Raw genomic sequence first — 22,288 nt, forward strand, 5'->3', positions numbered from 1 at the left:
ACAGTGTTAAAAAACAGCCATCAAACCGACATGAAGTGGATTTATCATCTCAATCAAAATGGCCCAGAGCACTTTCAATACTCAAGAGAAACTAATAACGCAAACATGGTTTTGAAGTATGCCTTGAGCTAGTCAGCCATGTTGGAGTCCAGATAAATTATTTTGTTTTCCACACCGTCGTTTTATTTTTAAACCTGTATTTAGTTGATCCCCCTCTCACTTTACAAGAGCTTTGATTAGCTATTGCCCACTCCTGTGCCCCCGCGTAGGCGTACCTGAAATGGAGACCACCAACCACGACATCATGAAAACAACACGGTTGAACTCTCTCAATCACCAATCATCATTTAAACTAGATGCTACAGTGCAATTTCAGAATGCCTTTTTTTAATAATTTGTCAATTCTAACTCTCTCCCAAATCACTTTATGTTCGACATTTGATCTAATTACGATATGGATGATAAATGGCTTGTAATAAGTCAAGCTCTTAACTTTCCTTTTGGAAACTATTTTTCTTTGTTCATATGAAATTTGTTTGTCTGGCAGGACGGATTGCAGCCCGATTCTGGCCAGCGGACCAGTGGTTGGGGACCGTTGCATTAAATGGAATATAAATAAATAAAGGAACCGTATTGGGGCGGTTCAGTGTATAAGTGATTAGCGCGTCGGCCTCACAGTGGGAGACCTGGGTACAAATCCAGGTCGGTCCACTTGTGTTGAGTTTGCATGCTATCCCCCGGGCCTGCATGGGTTTCCAGCGGGTGCTCCGGTTTCCTCCCACATTCCAAAAACAGGCATGGTAGGTCGATTGGACACTCTAAATTGCCCTTATCTACGAGTGATTGGTTGTCACCGATTCAGGGTGTCCCCGGCCTCTGGCCCGAAGTCGGCTGGGATAGGCTCCAGCACCTCCCGCGACCCTAATGAGGATAAAGCGGCTCAGAAAATGAAATGAGATGAGAGATGAGGAACCATGTGTGTTCTTTTGTGTTCATTTTGCTTCTGTTACATACAGTATACACTCTAAAGCACATGTGTCAAAGTGCCCGCCGCATCATTTTGTGTGGCCCAGGAAAGTAAATCATGAGTGCCGTCTTTCAGTTTCAGGATCAAATTAAAATGAAGAGTATAGATGTATATTAAATTCCCTGATTCTCCCCCTTTTAAATCAATAATTGTAATTTCTTCATCCATTTTTTCTGTGTTTTTGGTTCAAAAATCATTTTGTAAAATATAAAAAATATAAAAAAAGGTAAAATAAACATTGTTTTAGATCTATAAAAAAACCTGAATATTCAGGTATTTTACTCCAGTTCTTTTAATCCATTTATTTAAAAAATCGAAATATTATATCTAAAATGGTCCGGCCCACGTGAAATCAAGTTGACGTTAAAGCGGACCGCGGACCAACCCGAGTCTGACACCCCTGCTCTACAGTATAGTATATATAATATGATTATATATTTATTGCACGGTAACTCAAGATCGATAAAAAGATGTCAATTTCCTGCCACTAATCCAGAAAGCCATGTGCCATTGAATGACTTGCATTTAGAGATGCCTGCATTGGTGTGCTTTGAGTCAAATCCTTGACCCCCCCACACTCTCACACACACACACACACACACACACACACACTACACACACTCCATCTGCACTCGCTTTCTCGATTTCTTATCGGCGAGGACATTAGCGTTGAGTGGATGCGCACAGACACGGACAGCGGCCGTCCCTCTCGTTCTGTCTGGCACCTGCGGCCAAGAACGAGGGGGGCGACGGTGGCCCTTAATCTTGTATCTCTCAGCTGTTGCCATCTCGAATAGCTTTCTAGCCGTGGCCAACAGCTTTATCTGCTACCTGCAGAGAAAAGCTAGAGGGAGCTATCTCATACACGCACGCAAAAGCGCTACCTGCGAGGTATAGGTATAACGCCATGGCACACACTCAACTCAAAAAGGCATACTGTATTTTCTTACATATTATCCGCATCCGCGTATAAGCCGTATCCTTAAATTTTAAAATTTTTCTGATATAAGATGCCCCCTGATTCGCAATTTTCACCTCCATATTCATGGTTTGAGACGTATTTTCGAGATACTGCATGAATCGAAAACACATGATTAGGGTCAAAATCATAAGGAAGTTAATATGCCTGTCTTTGTAAATGCAAAATATTAAATTATTCAATTTGAAAAAAGAACAAAGTCTATCTTGACGAGAACCTGATGCTTTTTAATGACAAATTATAATTTTCTTACCAGAAGTTTAAGATGTTGTAGCAGCCAAATTGCTTCTAATGTCAAAATATCAAAAAAAATTCGATGGTTCATATTACTGCAAAAGTTGTCACTTTCAAACAAGAAATAAAAAGAAAAAGTGGAATTTTGTTTTATTTCCTAATCTCAAATGTACAATCATGCAGCTAAACCTTCAAAATCATTGCCTGCACGTAAACGAATTCAAAAAGGAAGTCATGTGAGCAGTGCTCACATGGTATCAAGGCTACTCGCGTCTGGCCAATCAGAGCACGTTTAACTGCGGTAAGATGGCGGCGCCCTGAGCGAGCAATGGCAGGCACAAGTAAGTGAGGTTTTCCAAAATAAATTTTGTTTAGCATTTTTTCTGGTCTATTTTGAAATAAACGACCGTATCGGCCGCATTTTCTTGCGTTATGGCGTTTTGTCACCTTGCAGTTTCGTCAATGTCAAGTCTAATTTCTGCGCATATAAGCCGTACCCTCGATTCAGTCATCAATTTTTAGCCACAAATACGGCGTATAAGCAAGAAAATGCGGTAAATTAATGCCCCGGTGCGCTGGTGTATATTGTAGCCATATGATTAAGATAAAGCACTGCAGCATCTCTAAAGAGCTTCACTTTGGAGACACATTTTTTTTCCCCTTTTAATAGAAAGATTTATCAAACTTTGCCATGGCGCTTATTCACAGAGTACTCCTGCAAAAAGGGATGTTATCTATATTAAAAATAGAGAGCAGAGCAGGTGGAGTATTTAAATCTTTTCCTGTTATTAAAATTTAATCTTATGCAAATGGTGCTTAGGCCACAATAAGAAGTGTTTAGCGGCAAACACAAATATACATTAAATACTACGGAGGGATGGAACAAGTGCTAAAATGCAAATAAGGAATTTTGGTGAATTAAAGAAATAGCTTGTGAGTAACAGGCAATTTTGCCTGAATCCATTTAGGAAGATGCAAACACACACAAACACACACACACACACACACACATATATAAAAAAAAAAACAGAAAAGTCATCACTTGGACGTTTCATTGTGCAATCCATCTTAATCAGCAAGCCCATCAAAGACAATATATCCTCCCCTCCATCTTTCCTCCCTTCTTGGGAACAAGTGATTGAGGAGTGTAAAGAGGATGTTTAGTCTCCTCCCCCTCCGTATGGTCCCGCCCCCTCCGAGACCTCGGCGCAGCTTTTAAGCGCTTGTGGGTTTTTTTTTTATGTGCGTGGCGTTTTATAGGCATGGGCACAAGCCAGGGGCAGTTAAAGTGGAGACGCCACGCGAGAGAAGGGGCGGGCCCGGGGGAGGAGAACAAGCAGGCGGAGTCAGGAATTACTGTAAATCCAATCTTTATTGAGAGCGACGCAAATGACAGCCGGCTCCGCCCAGATTGCAGCTCGCCCGATCAATCACGGCGGCCCGCTACGTCGTAAATGTGGATTCGCTGCTATGTCTACGCCAGGGGTGTCGGACTCGGGTTGGTTCGCGGGCCGCGTTAACGTCAACTCGATTTCATGTGGGCCGGACCATTTTAGATATAATATTTTGATAATTTTTTTTATAAATGGATTAAAAGAACTGGATTAAAAGCCCTGAATATTCTGTTTTTTATAGATCTAAAACAATGTTTATTTTAGCATTTTTTATATATTTTTAGATTTTACAAAATGATTTTTGAACTAAAAACACAGAAAAAAATGGATTAAGAAATTACAATTAGTGATTTAAAAGGGGGAAAATCAGGAAATTCAATATACATCTATACTCTTCATTTGAATTTGATCCTAAAACAGAAAGTCGGCACTCATCATTTACTTTCCAGGGCCACACTAAATGATGCGGCGGGCCAGATTTGGCCCCCGGGCCACCACTTTGACACATGTGGTCTACGCCGTATTGAAAACAATACAAATATGAGTGGAGTTTTGCGGTAGTTTGTTGTTTTGTGCATGTCAAGTCTAATTTGTGCGCATATAAGCCGTACCCTCGATTCAGTCCTCATTTTTTGCGGCCTATATGCGAGAAAATACGGTAGGTTCGGAAATACTGTATACAATTGAAAGAGGTCTTTGTCCTAGGGTCAAGAATTCACTCCAATCCCATCGGCAAATCAGTGAGCATGGCCAATAATTGGCCACAGTTGGCTTGAAGAGAATATTCTCCGCCCACTTTAGGCTAAGCGGTGCAACCGCAAAATTCAACTACAACTCCTTCTGACTTTAACTACATCCGCGACGGGAGAACAGCTTAGCCGGCGTCGGTTTATTTGGGCTAAATGGCTCGCCCCTTTTAATTGCTCGCTCGTCCTCAACTGTCCGCCGTCTCGTTTGAACGGCGAGCGTCTAAGTGACCTCGCTGAGAGCTTTTGAGTCAATCCGTTAGTCAGCACGCCAAAAGCTCGGCCTCTCCGTCGACGAAAGGACGCTGGGAATGTCAGCGGGATGGGAAAATCAGTCCGACCGAACAAAAAACAAAAAGGCCGGTCAGACGCCACGGTCCAAAAAAAAAAACCCTGCGAGGAAGCCCTGAACCTGCCTGTTGCCATGGTGATACCATCCGTGATTTAAATACTAGCCTCGCTCTGGTGCGCTTTTTATCTTATTCTCTTCCCTCCTCCCCTCTGCCATCTTACTTTTATCGGAGTTAAATGTCTGACTGTCGGAGTTATGCGCATGACTCATCCACGGATGGGAAAATTTTCCTCGAGCAATGTTTTATTTTTTCTTTTTTTTTTATCCCTCTCCAACGACACTTTAGTGGTCCTTTTGCTAATTGGCAAAAAACGTACGCAAACACACCCGACAAAAATTGCCATCCCGGTCACAAATCAAGCAACAAACACTAAACCAACACGGACGTCATCTTCCGCGTTTGCGTGCACTTAATAATGTTTGCCTACACGCGGTGGCGGCGCTCGCTCGGATGCTGGCACCTGCTAACGGGCTGTCGCCAAATGGAAATCTATCATTTTCTGCTACAGTCTCATCATCAAGCATCATTTAGGCATGCTGGACCACCCTTACCCCCTCCCTCGACGCCCTCCTCTGCCAAGACACAGATGATATTTTTCCCAGATGCACTAAAAGCCACGAAGGGGGGTGAAAGACTCGTGTGTAAGTGGTCGCTGCCATCTAACGGTTACTTTGAGGCAGTGTTTCACAAATACAATTGAGCATGGGACATAGTATATCATCACTTGCGCTTAAAAGTACGAGTAATGTCTCTTGGGTTGGCGACAGTTTGAAGCGGCGTTTGCCAAGAAGTTACTCAAAGTGAATCAGGGACGGTGACTTCATTGAAATTTAATTCCCGAGGGACGACAGGGGGAAAGGAAAATGTATCGTGTCCTCATGCAAGGACAAAGGTTGGCGTCCAACGTGGACAATTTGGGGGAAATGGAGGACTGAATCAATGTTTATTTATGTGATCACTTACCTTTTCAATGTTGTCAACTTATCCATGTTGACTACTACTATTTATTATGTTGACTACTTATTCATTTATGACTTATTGTTGATTATGTATTCATTGTTATTATGTATTGATTATTTATGTTTGTTTGTTGTTGTTATTTGTGCATTTCCCTACTTATTTATGTTGTGAGTACTTATTATGTTGTCTGCCTATCTATGTTGACTACTACTTATTTATGATGTTGACTACTTATTCATGTATTACTTATTTATTGATATTTATTTATTATTATTGAATCATTATCAGTGTGTGTTTGTTTATTTGTTTGCTTGTTTGTTTTTGTTTGTATTTTGTTTGTTTGTATTTTGTTTGTTTGTTTGTTTGTATTTTGTTTGTTTGTTTGTATTTTGTTTGTTTGTATTTTGTTTGTTTGTATTTTGTTTGTTTGTATTTTATTTGTTTGTTTGTATTTAGTTTGTTTGTTTGTATTTAGTTTGTTTGTTTGTATTTAGTTTGTTTTTTTTGTATTTTGTTTGTTTGTATTTTGTTTGTTTGTATTTTGTTTGTTTGTATTTTGTTTGTTTGTATTTTGTTTGTTTGTATTTTGTTTGTTTGTATTTTGTTTGTTTGTATTTTGTTTGTTTGTATTTTGTCTTATTGTTTGTTGTTTTTGCTGTTAATTGTGCCCTTCCCTACTTATGTTGTGACACTTACTATTTTGAATACTTATTTATTTATGACTTACTAATGTATTATTAATTTTCCTGTTTGTGTGTTGTTATTTTTGCATTTTGAGATGAAGCTTTAAATCTCATTATACTTACATAATGACAATAAAAACATTCAATTTCAATTCAATTGTTTTAATTGTGGCATACTTTATGTGCTGCACATTAAATCTATTTCCAGTGATATATTGGAGTTGAGACCCCTGAATTAGGGGGATATACTGTATTTTTTGCACCAATATGTAGGTATGATGTCATTGCTAGGCAGTGTAAAACATGTTTGGCTTCACTGGACTTGATTTTTCATGTTTGTTACCTACCTGGTTATTTTTGTAACTTTTCTCTGTTTGTTAAATTAAAAATACATCTCTTTTTGTCATGTTTTGTTGGGGCTTGGTGGGGGGGAGACGCATACCGACAAAAGGCAAACATTGCAAAGACAGTTTTCACATTACAGGGATTTTTAAGGGAAATTTGATGACTTACTGTAGCAGTGTGGTTGGGAATATCACTGCTTTGGGGAATTCTCTCCACTTACCTTATCTTGAACCACATTTAAATAGCAAAAATCAAAAGTCTGGCCTACCTGCATTGACGACAGCATCGACCTCGAGCCTTGTGATGTCACCACTGAACACGGAAATTTTCCCATCAACATTCCCACTTTTGGGATAATGACTCGCTTCAAAGCAATCGGACACTGAAAAAGAAAAACTCAAGTTAGGTTTAGGTTGTATCAACAAAACAAAAGTGAAACTAGTGTATTAGGAGGAAGAGTGATAATGGGTGTCAGACCTCCAGTGGGAGTCCAAACTGGGATGTTCTCCAACTTTATGGAGTCAGTCCTATAGTATTTACGCCTGATCTCCACAGGCTGAGACAAGAGGAACTCTAAGATGAAAGACCGCCATAGATTAGCAGATGGCACATGACATTAAATATTTTAGCTGTAACTCCGAAGGTTTTTTTAAATACTGCAACTTACTGACACAGAAAAAAAAACACAATATGTTGATGGAGGACACCAAATTGGTGATTGCAGTGAATTTGAGGGAATAACTTCTTCCTGGGTGTCCTGCAATTGGAGGTGGTTGACCACTTGACATTGGAATAACAAAAATGGCAAAAAACAATAAAATAAACTAAACCTTAACTATTTGCTCCGCAATCAACAAGTTCTAGATACATTTTTTAAATGTGTCTTCTCTGGTAATCAAGGACTTGTGGGCTACTGATCATATCATTTTTAATGGGTGCTGATAAAAAAAATCTCTTTGATTACCTAAAGTTGCTGACTTTAGACCTATTCCCTTCAAAAAATATGACTTTGCAACAACACCGATACTGAAATAGAGCATTTCATTCCCAGATAATTCTTTTTTTAGACGTTTGACACTTGATTTAGCCAAGAAAAGTACAGTAATGGACCCTCTTACCCTTGATCTCCTTCCAGTCGCCCTCAGTGGAGTTAAGGTCAATTTTCATGGCTGCCACCGCCCCAGTGTGGAGAAACTTTGTCAATGTGCCGAAACCCGTGCCCTAAAAAGGATCGATTCCCAAATGGTGAGGAGAAAAAACACTCTCGAGTGGACGTCGATCGGCTTACTGTGGTAGATTTTGAGTTCGTTGTTCGTATGTGGTCGCAGAGTGGATTTGGAAATGTTTGGCGTCCCACCTGGGCACGTCCAGATGTTAAAATGAGATGCTTGAACCTGACACTGATGGCCACGTGGGACATGAACCCAGTGGGTAACAGCATCGATGTCCCCAGACGTAAAGTTAGATTTGATGTTTGTATCGACATCTCGGGACGTTTTGGGTTGAGATCGTTAGATGTTATATTAGTGTTAAAATAGATAATTGTCGCCGTTCGCAAACCTACATCAACTTGGCGTGTGCCATATTTGTTTTGCTTGTGGGAATGTACCATTTGGGGGGGAGTTTGGCATTAGTTGTAGGTAGATATTTTGAGAAATATTCATGGCAGAGGTTTTACGTATTAATTAAAGATGAGTTGAATTTATCTTTTGTTTTATTTGTGTGTTTGTTTGTTCAAAAAATGATTTGTAAATCAGAATTAAATTTCGAATCGAAGCGACCAACTTGGATGAGCCGGTGAGTGCTTTAAGAGCCGTCGGAAATAAGACGACAAGTGAGTTGCGCCAAGTTGCGTTCAAATGAAAGAATTCTATATTGATATCGCCTGTTTTTCACACAGAGATAAAAATAAAACGTTTGTTCGCATAGGACACATTTAAAATGAGATTTCAAACACATCGGGTTTAGTATTTGTGTATCTAAATGAAATGTATTCATTTAAATGTAGAATAAGAATTCATTCATATTTTTACTTAGAATTTATTTGCACTTTTACTATTTACAAACATTTCGTAATAGAACCTATTATTTATTGTTATTATTTATTTGTTTGTTTGTTGTTGTTACTTATGCACTTCATGGTGAAGCCTTAAATCTCATTATATACTTCTATAATGACAATAAAAGAGTTTAAATTCAATTCAATCATTGTCTTTCCTACCCACTCGCCTGCGCTTTTCCTATACCACATAAATGTCCATATATGTTGAAGAAAAACATATGATGAGCGTATATTATCAACCGAGCCCATAACAAACTCTATCGCCAAGCTGTCATTCAAAACTTGAGGCCTTGCCTTTTGTATGTTTCCGCCAGACGGAAACTGACAAAACGAAAAGAGAGAGAAAAAAAAAGGAACACGCTACACAGACGGTTACGGACCATTGCTCGTCCTGGCATAAAGAGGGGAAACGTCTTCAGAACCCTTGTATCTAAAATTTAGGGGGACTTTTCCCCGGATCTGGTCCCGATTTCTGAAAACCTTCAACAGAGGAGACTGACGGTATTGTCTTTATATTTCTGTATTAACCACAATGTGCTTAAAATGAGGACGGCGAAAAGGTGTGCCGTCCTCGTCCCGTGTTGTAAAAATGTCTTTTTGTTTTAGCTGTGAAGAAAATGTTGAAATGTCACAACTAGTCCCTATTTTATTTAAATGTGTTTTATCAAAATAGATTAACAGAAATTCATTTTAGTCTTGCAAGTCGGCTCACGTTTGCAACCGTTTCAGTCATGTCATCGTTCAAAAACAGACCTTCGTTCGGCTCATGCATTTAGTTTTGCATTGGTTTGTAAACATGTATAATATGAGCCATATTAGCACGTTTTGTATCTGGTGGCTTGGGGAGAAAAAAAAGCGGAAGTATGTTTCCCTGGTGATTAAGGCAGAAGCAGGAAGTGTAAATATGTCACGTTGGACGGACTCACCCATCGAGTGTGTATGTATCATGTGCGGATGAGCCTCAAAAGTGTGTTCTTGTCGTCATTTATGAAAATACTTCAGGACATGTTCCCAAAATGTGCCCTTTAATTTAATTCCATTTCTGTGATCCAGCATGGCGGCGTGGGACCTGTCCATCACGGTGGAGGACCTGGGGCCGGACGCCCCACCTGTCAACCTCAGTGTGATGTCTGACCTCCACGTGGGAGGAGTCATCCTCCAACTGGTGGAGAACACACGTGGGTCACCATTGTCTGACATATCGTAATGTAGGTCAAGGGTCACCGAGTTGGATCAAACTCAAGGTGCTTCTTGGATCATGTGAATAAAACTAATTCCAACTTTCACAATACATGGATATCAAATTTGCCAAACGAATGTTGAAAATGTCATCCCAAAGAAGCTATTTAAACCACAGCTTCATGGATACTTATAAGGTATTGGACATATAAAATAAAGTAGACGCACAACAAACAAGAATAACCGTATTATGGCTTCATAAATAGGAATTATTAGTAACAGTACTACTACTACTATTACTACTACTACTACTCCTGCTGCTGGTACTACTACTACTACTATAACTATTACTACTACTACTACGACTACTGCTACTACTACTACTACTACTACTATTACTACTACTACTCCTGCTGCTGGTACTACTACTACTATAACTTCTAATACTACTACTATAACTTCTAATACTACTACTATAACTACTACTACTAATACTACCACTACTACTACTACTATTACTACTACTCCTACTACTACTGCTACTACTACTATTACAACTACTACTACTACTACTGCTACTACTACTACTGCTGCTGCTGCTACTATTATAACTATTACTACTGCTGCTGCTGCTACTATTATAACTATTACTACTGCTACTACTACTATTGACTTAAGCTGGTCGCCAGTCAGTTGTAGGGCTCCACTGCGCCATCACAATACGATTCCACGTGCAGTGTGAAATTTCCCTCGCTATCTTATAAATTCTAACACACCGTCCGTGCAGCGATCAAGCGCGATTGGTCGGACCACGCCCTGTGGTGGGAGCAGAAGCAGCGCTGGCTGCTGCGGACGTCCTGGACGCTGGAGAAACACGGCATCCACGCCGATGCCCGTTTGATCTTCATGGTCCAGCATAAGCCCTTAAAGGTGGGCCTGCCCAACGGGGTCACCGTGCGCCTGGGCGCCTGCTTCTCCAATCCCGTCTTCCAGACCGTGATGGGGATATGCACGTTGCTCAGTGAGTTTGGAAATAATAAATACATCATAAGTGGCAACTTTGCTTTTTTTATGTTCCTGGAAAGAATTAATTTCTGCACCCCAAAGTGTCTAGACCAGGGGTTGGGAACCTAACCCTGGTCTAGGCCGTCTTCTAATAGGCAGTCCGCCGTTGAGATCGTCCACCGCAAAGTCAAACGAGGGTATAAATTTGATCCAACGCTTGATCTCCGCAGACATCCGTCACCCCGAGGAGCTGTCGCTCCTTCAGCCTGTTGAAGAGAAGAAAAAAAAGAAGGAGAAAAGTTCAACGGAAGAGATTTTGGACCTGACTGCAGTTCCCCTCTCCACAGGTAATCGTCAGAACCGTGTATAGTATACAACATGGTACATTTATTTTTCCGTCCGTTCCCCTGACCCCCGCCACGATAACAATCAAGTTTTTTTTTATTCTCGGTGGACAGCCTCCCGGACCACTTTGTCCAACGGAATGCCGGCTCATTTTTGCGGCTCGCCCGAATTGGAAGGAATCTACAAAGCGTTGTCGGTTCCTCAGACGTCGCCCGCCCCGGAATTCATTGCCAAGCAGTACCGAGCGGCCAGCGTGGTGGACAAGGCCCACATACACGGCAGGTCCGTTCACCAAAGCGACTTAGCAATGAACAGAATAGGTTGGGAATCTAGAAAAGGCACTTTCTGTTTTCTCCAGATGGTTGGATTCATCGCGTTGTCTCATGCAGCTGGGCATCCAAGAAAATGACAAACTGTGGCTTCGCTTCAAATATTTCGCCTTCCACGATATCGAACCTAAGGTGCATCCATGTTATTGTGAATCGTGTTATTACGTGTTCTTTCCCTTCTCCCGGCATCCCAGTTTAGGAGACATTTCTGTCCGTTTTCAGTACGACGCCGTACGTCTGACCCAGTTGTACGAGCAGGCTCGCTGGGCCATCCTGTTGGAGGACATTGACTGCACAGAGGAGGAGATGATGCTGTTTGGAGCCTTGCAGGTAGAACGTGGGCCACAAAATGAAAGGCAAACAAATAGAACAGGTCCAACCATGTCACTAAAATGACCGCTCGCAGTACCACATCAGCAAAGTGTCGCAGTCGGAGCCCGAGATGGCCAAATCGGCGGCCGCCATGGACGACCTGGAATCGGCGCTTCAATGCCTGGAGGTGAAGATGGAGGGCGAGGGTGGCTCCGCCTCCGACATGCTGGTGAGATGAGATGAAGGCACACGAGTGCTTTCTCAACCTTTTGTGCGCTTTTAAAGTGTTTTCTTCTCTTTGACAGAACAACATGACCGCACCAGAACTTCACGATTACCTGAAGATTTTCAGGTGCCTGTAATTTCAACCCAAAATACTATTTATTGTCAATGATTAACTCTTTGTGGCAATCAGGCTAATGATGAAAAACACATCATTTGAGTTACATTATAAGCATTTCTTTACATGAGCCGGAGAATTTTGACCGTCAACATGTTTCAGGCCCAAAAGGTTGACCTTAAAGGGATACAAGCAATACTGGTTCAAGTTCAAGGACACTTCCATCTCCTACTTCAAGAGCAAAGAGGAGAGCAACGGGGAGCCCATTCAACAGATTAACCTCAAAGGTATGGAATTGCAAGATTTTGTACCAAAAAAAATCCAAGACATCAACCAGGGCTGGCTCTAGAGGTGACTGTGTAGTTCCCTTCAAAAAGAGGGCTAAATTAGCCTTCATACCTGGAACTCAATACCAATTAACATACGTGAACTCCCGTCTCTGAACCTCTTGGCCAATCATCTCAAAGCCTGGCTGTTAGACGAACTAAATTGCGATCACAGCGTTGCCTAAAACTGTCTGTATGTGTCATGGTTTATCTTCAACCTACACAAGGGACTAAAGATGGAAATTAGCCCTTGGCTACAATCTTACATATATATATGTTCATTAACATGAATATAAATATGTTCATTAATATGTCCTGTCCCCCCCAAAAAATCAAACTCCAACTCAAACACATCCACCACAACCTTTAATAAACCCATTCTTAAACTTCTGATTTTTATTTGATTTTTTTTATTCCACACAGGCTGTGAAGTGGCGCCAGACGTGAACATGGCCGCCCAGAAGTTCCTCATCCGCCTGCTGATACCAGTCCCCGAGGGCATGAACGAAGTCTACCTCCGTTGTGAAAACGCGAGTCCACGCCGTCGACATTTGTCCGGCCTTTCTCGCTCCGGCGTTGCTGAAAATCTCCTCCGGTCTCCCTCCGTTCCTTGGACCAATAGGAGGAGCAGTACGCCCGGTGGATGGCCGCCTGTCGCCTGGCGTCCAAGGGCACGAGTCTGGCGGACAGCAGCTTCCAGAGCGAGATAAGCGGCATCCGCTCCTTCTTGGCCATGCAAAACACCAGTTCCAGTTCTCACGGCAACGCGGCGGCGAGCGATGAAAATATAAACACGTATAGTTTGGTGTCCCCACGCTACCAGAAGAAGTACAAAACCAAGCAGGTGGGGGAAATAAGCAACGTTACGTTACAACAAACAAATAAATATCAATAAATAAAAATAAATTTTCAATAGTAATGATTAAATAGATTAGAATAGATTACATTACATTACATTACATTACATTACATTACATTACATTACATTACATTACATTACATTACATTACATTACATTACATTACATTACATTACATTACATTACATTACATTACATTACATTACATTACATTACATTACATTACATTACATTACATTACATTACATTACATTACATTACATTACATTACATTACATTACATTACATTACATTACATTACATTACATTACATTACATTACATTACATTACATTACATTACATTACATTACATTACATTACATTACATTACATTACATTACATTACATTACATTACATTACATTACATTACATTACATTAGATTTGTGGGTGAGAATACAGCCACAGGAAAAGACATTTTAGACATAAATAAATAGGTAATAAATAAATTCATAAATAAATAAATTCATAAATAAGTATTATAAGTAGTCAACAACATACATAAGTAGGGATGTGCACAAACATCAAACCAAAAAAACGAACAGATAAATAATCAATAAATAATAATAAAAATAAATTCAACTTTTCACTTGATTTGAGGTCATTCTTTGGTCGGATTCAAATTTTTTCTAGTAAGCCCTCATGTTTGACTTGTCAGCCAATTGTCTACCTCGTTACAAGCGAATGTGCAACGGGAATAGAAATAATTTGCCGATTCTTACCGTGTCTGTCCACGCAGCTGACGCCACGTATCCTGGACGCGTACCAGAATGTGGCCCAACTCTCACTGGTGGATGCCGTCTCCCGCTTTCTGCAGATCTGGCAGGCCTTGCCCGACTTTGGCCTCTCCTACTTCGTCGTCAGGTCGACTTTCAAGTTTATTCGCTAGACTTCTACCAGCTAGCTTTACCATTCCATGTTCATACTTTCCAAAGAAGCGCTGGACGCAAGAGCATTGATAGGTTCACCCTACTCTCGTATGGTGTTTGTAAGGTTTTTTGGGGGTTTGTAAGGGGAATCATAATCATTTATAAGGGCAGTTATCGGCAGAGGTTGACAGGTATGCATTACTCTTGCAAGAGATGTATTAAAAATGACTTTTAATGTCAATAACTCAAAGCGTTCTTCATTGCAAGCACATATATATAATGATTAATATTTCTAACATAAAGCAAAGCGTTCTTCATTGCACGCAAATTCATAATAATGATAACCCTAACAAGCATCGTGTTTGTTGTGGAACAGGTTCAAAGGAAGCCGTAAAGACGAGGTCTTGGGCATCGCTCCCAATCGCCTGATCCGCATCGATCTGGGCGTGGGCGACGTGGTGAAGACTTGGCGTTACAACAACATGAAGCAATGGAACGTCAACTGGGACATTCGACAGGTGCGGAATTTCTACCAACAACTTCAACGTAGTCCGTTTTGAATGTGCGTGTTAAAAAAACAAACATGAAATTGACGCATTTGAAACCACGTGGACAGGTGGCCATTGAATTTGAGGGGAACATTAACGTCGCCTTCAGCTGCGTGACGGCCGACTGCAAAATCGTGCACGAGTTCATCGGCGGCTACATCTTCATGTCCACGCGCAGTCGCCACAAGAGCGAGCAACTGGACGAGGAACTCTTCCACAAGCTGACCGGCGGACACGAGGCGCTGTAGAACTCTTGTTGGAGCGCCATGGAAATCCGGTTTTTAAAAGGTTCCGACCTTGCCTTCTTGTCAATGTCACAACAACACGGATGTACTATTCAAGTTCTAAATACGTTACCCACACATTTCGTGAAAACATGACTGACTTCAGTGTTACAATCAAAACATTAGAGAACAACAATACAAGTTTACCACATGTACTTTTAATAAAAATGAATTGAGCATATTCATCTTTACAGGCGTTCACATTGAAGATTTTCATTCTATGATAATAGAAGCGTATTCCTCTGACATATGGCTGGTTTAGAAAAAATGATTTGCGAATAAGGCTAGGATATGATGGACTTTTGAACCAGTTGATCCAGTTTCAGATGGTATCACAGTGGCAGGATACTCCCTAAAAGAGAGAAAGACATCTTTTCATCATCAAAAATGGACATTCACGTCATGTCTTACTTGTGGGCTTGAGTCGTAAAGCTCGGCTGAAGTATTCCGTTGGTAGTTTTCCCTCCGCGTTCCCCGCTGTCAGCAAAACGTGGTTCTCTGACCAAAAGAACTCAATCCCACCTGCACAACCAAATTCAGACATGTCAAGTAACTTAGTTAAGGGGATAACTAATTACCTGATGGCGTTCTACTGTGTGCAATCTTACCAGCAAGAGCTTTGGGTACATCGATAAAAATAGCCAGATCGCAGTCTTTTCTCATACCTAGTGAAAATCAGGAAAGACAATTAAATAAAAATTGGAATTGAGACGCTTGCATGACTTTTGATGTATGACAATCCCTGGAAGCCTATTGGCGCAAATAAAAAGTGACATTGCAGATCTTTTTTTTCTCCGTTTGCCATCAATGTCGCTAGTTTGAATCATACATCAAATTACAGTACCGTATTTTCATGACTATAAAGCGCACATAAAAGTCTTACATTTTCTCCAAAAATAGACAGGGCGCCTTATAATCCAGTGCGCTTTATTTATGGACCAATACTAAAATTGTTATCACGATAAAATCAAATAAATGAGTGGATAGGGTACACCATCCTCTACAGCTCTCACAACTACGGCAAGCAGCCCCCGACTCTACTATTTTCCCCGTAGAAAAAGTACTGCGCAGTGACTGCTGGGATATGTAGTTCTTTTGTCAATACACCCAATGGATTGTGGCCTGTATACATCGACATCAACACAGCTTTACGAAGGGTGGCAGGCAGCGCCGGGCTAGTTACGCTAGCTACTATTTATGAATGGATTGTGGCCGCCTGGACGAACGTATAAAACTTTGTACACAGAAAATGAGGACTTTGATGGATTTGTGGGTGATGATTACGTGAGTAGTACATTGTAAAATGGCTAAATAAAGTACAACCGAACTCAGTTTTGCTTCTGTTGCCTTTTTAAAAACGTGTTTTTAGCGTGTGTCCGTATGTTTAAGCTGGTGTATGTTTTGCCATGCCTGGCTGTGTCTTTAAAAATGGTGCGTCCTTTGTGTGTGTAAAATACAGAAATAGCACTCGTTATTGACAGTGCGGCTAAAAATACAATTCGCCGTATAGTCGTGAAAATACGGTAATCCCTTGATTATCGCGTCTTCACTTTTCGCAATTTCACTACATTTTTTTCCGCTATTAATGTTGGAATGAGCATCTACTTGGCTAGTGAATGGATCATTCCAAAAGTGAACCAACAATTGCCAACCACTTATGACGCCATCTTCTTGCGGCAAGCCTGGGGCCAGATGAATGTGCGTCCTCCTCATCCGACTCAAACCCTGCCGCCGGATGGCGCTCCAGTTACGCATGTACGAGCCGTGAACAGCCTCGGCGGGACAATCGGGAGAACCGACCAGAACAGGCTTCAACTCCAAATCGGCGACCTGGCCACACACATCCAATCGACGTGACCCATCATAGTTCATGAGTACAAATCAGATATGAGCAGAAAGTTACCCATCCGACTCGTACCTGCACGGTATGACCCTGATTGGCTCGAATCTGCAAGCGGGAATTTTCCGGGTGGGGGCAAAGCTTAAAACGCTGCTTGTCATTTCTTGCCACCACTCTCGTAATATCGTCCAGTTTGTATGATCGGAACTGCGGGTGAGCCAGGATGTCGTCAACAAACACGTAGCCATCTAGAAAAGTTACAATATTAGATAGAATATTAGAACAGATTAAAAAAAGAAAGTAGATATTCATTACTTTCTACTATTGTTTGGCCCCAAATGCCATTTGTTACACTGTAAGAAGCAGTTGTTTCTAACTCACCTGAATTTAAATGTAGACCCATTTCATTGGCTCCATGGCGAAGAGCATATGACAACGTTTTGGACAATTTGACATCTTTATCCTGGAAGTGGAGAGCATATAAATTCTGTAAATATCCTGCAAAACAAGATATTTAATGTTCAAACTGACAAGTTTTTTGGGGTAAATAATTATTAACGTTCTGCAACAGGTGGAGGTCATGATTAAGCATAGGTTAAGGTTTTCAGAGATCCGGGAGAAATCATTACACGTAAATTGCAAGGCCGAAAACTAACATTTAACCCACATAATCTCAGGCAGCACTGCAAGTGTTAGTGTAGCCCTAGTGGTAAAAATGAAAAGTACAACAGAATATGTCTAAAATTGGGTCATTGGCGATGTGACGTGTATTTAAAGCGACCGTAATGATTGTTTTTAAATTTTGTACCTGCACTCATTAGATGTCTACTCACATCTTATTCCAGCAAATAGCTGCAACTCACCTCAGGAGCACCACGTGTCCCTCTTTTTCCTCGTTTTCCGACTTTGTCAGATTCCATATTCGGACTGAGAAAACATTGGATGTTGCATTGAATGTTTTCCTCGGCTCGATAGCTGCGACGAGACTGGATGACAGGAAGTACGTCACACTGTCAACAAGCAAGCACTTCCGGCATATGGCTGCTGCACACAAAAAGAGGAGAGTTGCGGAATAAAGCACTTGCTGAACGGTAAGGCCTTAAACATAAGACCACAATTTTCCCTTTTTTAGTCACACTTAAAAATAACGACAACCAATGAAACCATATTTTAGTGGTGCATTAAGTTCACTTTAGTGATTGATATCCGAATCTAATACTCGGTATGGGTATCGGCACCCAATACGGCTATTTTTGGTACTTGATTGGTACTTGATTTAGTCAAAGATTGGATCAGATTCAGTTAATCCTTGGCTGTTTTCGGTGGCATTGTGTTTTTAGGCTGTTTTAATTCAAACCACTAAACATGTATTCATTTTCTGAACCGCTTTATCCTCACAGGGATCCGGGGTGTGCTGGAGCCTATCCCCGCCTCAAACCACTAAACATTCAAAACTAAATATCAAAACCTCCTTCTTGTTTGTCAGATCATGGAGTTTCCTCAGCACTCCCGGCAGCTTCTTTCGGCTCTCCGCTCTCAACAGCAGCGTGGCTTCCTGTGCGACTGCGCCATCGTGGTGGGATCATCCCGCTTCCTGGCTCACCGGGCAGTCCTGGCCTCCTGCTCGCCTTTCTTCCAAATGTATTACTCGGATCCCCTCAACATCTCCGGCGCGAATGCGTCGGGCAGCTCCGTCACGCTCGACGGCGACATCGTCACGGCGGCCGCCTTTAGCTTACTCCTGGACTTTGTTTATGAAGGGGTGCTTGAGCTGAAGGAGGCTTCACCAGTGGAGGATATATTAGCGGCGGCGAGCTTCCTGCACATGAACGAGGTGGTTAGGGTCTGTAAAAGTAGATTGCGGAGACGAGGGCCTCTGGCTGAAGCGGATAGCACTCGCTGCGAGGAGAGCACTGGGTCGAGGAAGCTAATGGAGAGAGAAGATGAGGGTGACGGTGGAACTGAGTTTGGGGTAGTAAGCATGGCGGTAGATCACTTGAAGCCCATCACCATGACAACAAGTCTCTCACAAGCGCCCTTAATGGCACGACGGAGTCCGTCGGAGTTTGTCAAGTCCGAGTACAGGAATGATAGTGATTCATCAGAAACACAAGTTCAACCTCCCCCGAGTCCCGATCTCGCCGACACCACTCAGCCTGGCATGGATGCCCCTCCTCAGCTCCTTTGTGGAGGACAACCGGCACAAGGAGGCGCTGTGGGGCAGTCGGAAGGTCCCGATGGGTTAAGGGGTGGCAGTCAGGAGCAAGACTCAGGTCTCTGCAGTCCATGCAGCACTACTGAGTACAGGTACCGCCTAATATGATCTCCATTCTAACATCTTGTAAAAATAATAATAATAATAATTTCCCAATGTGAGGCCACGGTTGGAGACTTTGTTAAATCTGAATTCCTAAAAAGGAATGTAAGATATAATGAAATATGCCACTATTTAGTATAACCATTGGAATTGCGTCTATCTTTCAGCAACAGCGTCAACCAGCAGCCTTCCTCATCTTCCCGGTTCTCGGAATTCCAGGCTGGCCAAAGTGAAGACCAGGACTCCATCTTCTCCACGTTTCAGAATGTGAGTGACACAGGAAGCGCTTCTGTTCTTCATCGGTTAGAGACCGAGATCGACGATTGCGGCCACCCAAAAGTCAAAGTGGAGGCCATTGTCATTTCCGACGAGGAAGAGTACATGGAGCAATACGAAGCGAGCGGGCCGATGGCGGACATGGACGACAACTTTGACAACGACATCCAAGACGAGGAGCTGAACCCCCACCCTTGTCGGCAAATGACTGGCGACCATTCTTTTTCCTCTTCTCCGCTGACTGCCTCATTCCTTCAACCTCCTCTCACGACGCCGGAATCCTCCGAGCACCAGGCGAGCTTTTTAACAGACTTTCGGGACACCGTGACGGAGGACGTCCCGACGTGCTGCGTCTGCGGAAAAACCTTCTCGTGCACGTACACGCTGAGACGCCACGCCATCGTGCACACCAAGGAGCGTCCCTACGAGTGCCGTTTCTGCTACCGCCGCTACACGCAGTCAGGTGATCTTTATCGACACCTTCGCAAGATTCACGACCAGCCCCCGCCACCCAAACGCAGCAAAACTGATGTGGATTAATCGCAACGTCCGCAACCGTCGCCGCTTAGCTAGCAAGCTATCCCGTTAGCTCTCGAGCTAATGTCAAGCAACAACCGAACTGTTCAACTGGATTCAATGCTAGTTAATTGTACAGTCTAACTGTTGAGAATTTGAGATTATTTACTTATTAGATTTTAATTCTACGATTTAAGACTGTCATACTCGGGGAATTTTCTAAATATTTGGTACGTATATTAGTAGTTTTAGCTGTCTCCAGCACATAATATTTGACTGTATACATTCTTGTGTTATACGCCTAAATGTGATTCAATGTGTTGTTGACTTTTACAGGAGAGGAATGAATAGGAAGCTTTTATTTTTCTCAATCCTCCGTAATATAAAAATGATTAACTAAACGGTAGGAGCAAAAAAATGTCATTGTTTATTGTACTTCATTGTTTTCTGTGTGTGTAAGTCCAGTACTTATATTACACAGGCAAATATGCCAAAGTAAAAATATGAAAAACAAAAGGGAGACTTAATGATATGGTGAAGGAACTGAAGTGTTTGCCAACGGCCTTAATTTTTGTCTGGTTGTCCTTTAACAATTTGACAACCTTGTTTGTGAAGGCATTTGTGTGTGTTCATTGCTATTTACTGTCGGATAAAAATGAAAACACAGTATCATACTAATTTGTGTCGTGTTATTTCATTACAAAATTATTTATTCACATAAAATAGAACAATATGTTCTCTGCTCTGTAACAATTAGTCATTGCTCTGGACGATGGCCAGCTACCAGCGGAAGTTAGGCCTTTCTACCACCCGGCTTGCTCATCTAGTCCTCCACAGCTCCGTGAATCTGGGAAAAAGACAATTACATTATGTACATTGGTGACAACTTTTCAAACTCCTGTTACAAAAATAATGGGAAGCATAAACGTTCTTAATATCAGTACCGCTTCAGCAAGCTCAGGCCAGTCCATCGCCATCACCACAGCATCATCCGAGTTAGGGGGCGTCTCGAGGTTCCAATAGGTCAGCTTGTCAAACAAGGAGGACATTGTCAGGGTCCTGTCCTATGGAAAGAAAGATAACATCAAAAAGAATTAGTTTAAAAAGTCTTTCTATAATCAGAGTGAAACCAACACTGAGACTGGTCTACCTCTTGATCTGAACTAGGCTTGTTGAGCTCCCTGAGCACCATGCCAGTGTAGCCTTGGGGGCAGTTGACCTCCTGCCCTTTAAGGCCTCGACCCCTAAGGGAAACGGTCTTCTCTGTAACGTGAAAGAAACGTATTAAAATTGGATGCTGGGTGCAGAGATGCAGGGATATTGCACAAAATTTACTGCACCATGTTTTCGCTCCTTTATGGCAGCATTAAAGAACTGAGAGATCTGTGCAGGTCCATTGTGTTCAATTTCACAAGGAATCAGGTGCAGTGGCTCTTTGGGTGCTTGGTCTGCACCTGATGCATCCACGCGGATTACACTGCTGTAACAGGACATCCTGCAACCGCAAACATTACCGACTCATTACCAATTAATGTAAAAACAGCTGCTGGTCATATAACAATGTCTGATTCCCCAAAGAATAAAGTTATCCAATCCAAAATATATTTATACCCAACGTTACCTTGTTTGCATCGCACTCAAGCCTTTTGGAAATATAATGCTTTGCAGAGTTCCGGGTTAATCCGAAACTGCGCTCTGATTGGACGCGAAACTCTTCTTCTCTGCTCAATGATAGTTTGGCGGCGTTTTTCAAAATGTTTCTCCCTCTCGACGAGTCATCTGATTACAGCAACGTATACGGTGAAAACTGCGTATATTACACGTACTATACTCATATATTTGAAATAAACAGAATAGGCAAATTAATTATGGTGATTCGTTTTATTTTATTTTTTATTTATTTAGTGTATTTTCCTATTTCCTCAAAACCTAAACATCAATAGTAGAGCTAATTCACCAAACTCAATCATAGCCAAAGCATTGGGGTTTCTGGCCAATCAGAGTTCTCGCTGTAGTCACAGAGTTAGCACGCCCACTTGTTGCTGGGTGAAAGTGGAAAAAAGTGGAAAAAATCATCAGCACTGTAAACGTCTAAAACAAAATCGTACTGCAATAATAGCT

The 22,288-nt window shown here is 41.7% G+C and overlaps 5 protein-coding genes across 8 annotated transcripts in view; 2 read left to right on the top strand and 3 right to left on the bottom strand.

Annotated features, from left to right (window-relative positions):
• Window positions 1-8,316, bottom strand: part of macrod1 (mono-ADP ribosylhydrolase 1) — a 123,507-nt gene extending 115,191 nt beyond the window's left edge. Inside the window, 4 exon segments of the mRNA XM_077609655.1 lie at window positions 6,990-7,103; window positions 7,199-7,294; window positions 7,840-7,940; window positions 7,942-8,316. Coding sequence (XP_077465781.1) covers window positions 6,990-7,103; window positions 7,199-7,294; window positions 7,840-7,940; window positions 7,942-8,207 — 577 coding nt within the window. The 5' untranslated portion in view covers window positions 8,208-8,316.
• Window positions 8,317-9,142: 826 nt separating this feature from the next.
• fermt3b (FERM domain containing kindlin 3b) lies at window positions 9,143-16,549 on the top strand. Its single transcript, XM_077609551.1, has 15 exons — window positions 9,143-9,284; window positions 9,837-9,961; window positions 10,750-10,983; window positions 11,198-11,314; window positions 11,426-11,594; window positions 11,671-11,773; window positions 11,864-11,971; window positions 12,048-12,182; window positions 12,259-12,305; window positions 12,456-12,580; window positions 13,043-13,149; window positions 13,242-13,463; window positions 14,257-14,381; window positions 14,763-14,904; window positions 15,003-16,549. The coding sequence occupies exons 2-15, from the start codon at window positions 9,838-9,840 to the stop codon at window positions 15,180-15,182; spliced, it is 1,938 nt and encodes a 645-aa protein (XP_077465677.1). The 5' UTR covers window positions 9,143-9,284; window position 9,837; the 3' UTR covers window positions 15,183-16,549.
• On the bottom strand, window positions 15,357-18,084 carry trpt1 (tRNA phosphotransferase 1). 4 transcript variants are annotated; one of them, XR_013303244.1, is made up of 7 exons: window positions 17,922-18,084; window positions 17,440-17,521; window positions 17,137-17,306; window positions 16,861-17,048; window positions 15,827-15,883; window positions 15,630-15,740; window positions 15,357-15,570 (listed from the first exon to the last, which is right to left on the bottom strand). XR_013303244.1 is itself a non-coding variant. In XM_077609554.1 (7 exons), the coding sequence occupies exons 1-7, from the start codon at window positions 17,976-17,978 to the stop codon at window positions 15,551-15,553; spliced, it is 675 nt and encodes a 224-aa protein (XP_077465680.1). In that variant the 5' UTR covers window positions 17,979-18,084; the 3' UTR covers window positions 15,357-15,550. The 4 variants fall into 4 exon arrangements, 3 of the variants coding, with proteins under 3 accessions (XP_077465680.1, XP_077465682.1, XP_077465681.1); XM_077609554.1 differs by having other exon boundaries at window positions 16,871-17,048; XM_077609556.1 differs by having other exon boundaries at window positions 16,871-17,048; window positions 17,440-17,556; window positions 17,922-18,072.
• Window positions 17,909-20,845, top strand: zbtb3 (zinc finger and BTB domain containing 3). The gene is made up of 3 exons (XM_077609553.1): window positions 17,909-18,149; window positions 18,545-19,365; window positions 19,543-20,845. The coding sequence occupies exons 2-3, from the start codon at window positions 18,548-18,550 to the stop codon at window positions 20,189-20,191; spliced, it is 1,467 nt and encodes a 488-aa protein (XP_077465679.1). The 5' UTR covers window positions 17,909-18,149; window positions 18,545-18,547; the 3' UTR covers window positions 20,192-20,845.
• On the bottom strand, window positions 20,572-21,938 carry rnaseh2c (ribonuclease H2, subunit C). Its single transcript, XM_077609557.1, has 5 exons — window positions 21,789-21,938; window positions 21,508-21,662; window positions 21,318-21,430; window positions 21,112-21,231; window positions 20,572-21,014 (listed from the first exon to the last, which is right to left on the bottom strand). The coding sequence occupies exons 1-5, from the start codon at window positions 21,797-21,799 to the stop codon at window positions 20,991-20,993; spliced, it is 423 nt and encodes a 140-aa protein (XP_077465683.1). The 5' UTR covers window positions 21,800-21,938; the 3' UTR covers window positions 20,572-20,990.
• Between the last annotated feature and the right edge of the window lie 350 nt (window positions 21,939-22,288).

The sequence above is a fragment of the Stigmatopora argus genome, chromosome 9 (genome assembly GCF_051989625.1).
Source record: "Stigmatopora argus isolate UIUO_Sarg chromosome 9, RoL_Sarg_1.0, whole genome shotgun sequence".
In the NCBI taxonomy this organism is placed as follows: domain Eukaryota; kingdom Metazoa; phylum Chordata; class Actinopteri; order Syngnathiformes; family Syngnathidae; genus Stigmatopora; species Stigmatopora argus.

Coding starts and splice junctions, on each gene's coding strand:
- zbtb3 (XM_077609553.1), top strand. CDS start 18,548: ATGGAGTTTCCTCAGCACTCCCGGCAGCTTCTTTCGGCTCTCCGCTCT. Junction 19,366..19,542: donor TGCAGCACTACTGAGTACAG/GTACCGCCTAAT, acceptor TCTATCTTTCAG/CAACAGCGTCAACCAGCAGC.
- fermt3b (XM_077609551.1), top strand. CDS start 9,838: ATGGCGGCGTGGGACCTGTCCATCACGGTGGAGGACCTGGGGCCGGAC. Junction 10,984..11,197: donor GGGGATATGCACGTTGCTCA/GTGAGTTTGGAA, acceptor TGATCTCCGCAG/ACATCCGTCACCCCGAGGAG. Junction 13,150..13,241: donor TCTACCTCCGTTGTGAAAAC/GCGAGTCCACGC, acceptor TTGGACCAATAG/GAGGAGCAGTACGCCCGGTG.
- rnaseh2c (XM_077609557.1), bottom strand. Junction 21,431..21,507: donor CATAAAGGAGCGAAAACATG/GTGCAGTAAATT, acceptor TTCACGTTACAG/AGAAGACCGTTTCCCTTAGG. Junction 21,232..21,317: donor AGCCTAGTTCAGATCAAGAG/GTAGACCAGTCT, acceptor TTCTTTCCATAG/GACAGGACCCTGACAATGTC.
- trpt1 (XM_077609554.1), bottom strand. CDS start 17,978: ATGGAATCTGACAAAGTCGGAAAACGAGGAAAAAGAGGGACACGTGGT. Junction 17,522..17,921: donor GGACACGTGGTGCTCCTGAG/GTGAGTTGCAGC, acceptor CTCCACTTCCAG/GATAAAGATGTCAAATTGTC. Junction 15,884..16,870: donor AGAAGATGGCGTCATAAGTG/GTTGGCAATTGT, acceptor GATTTTCACTAG/GTATGAGAAAAGACTGCGAT.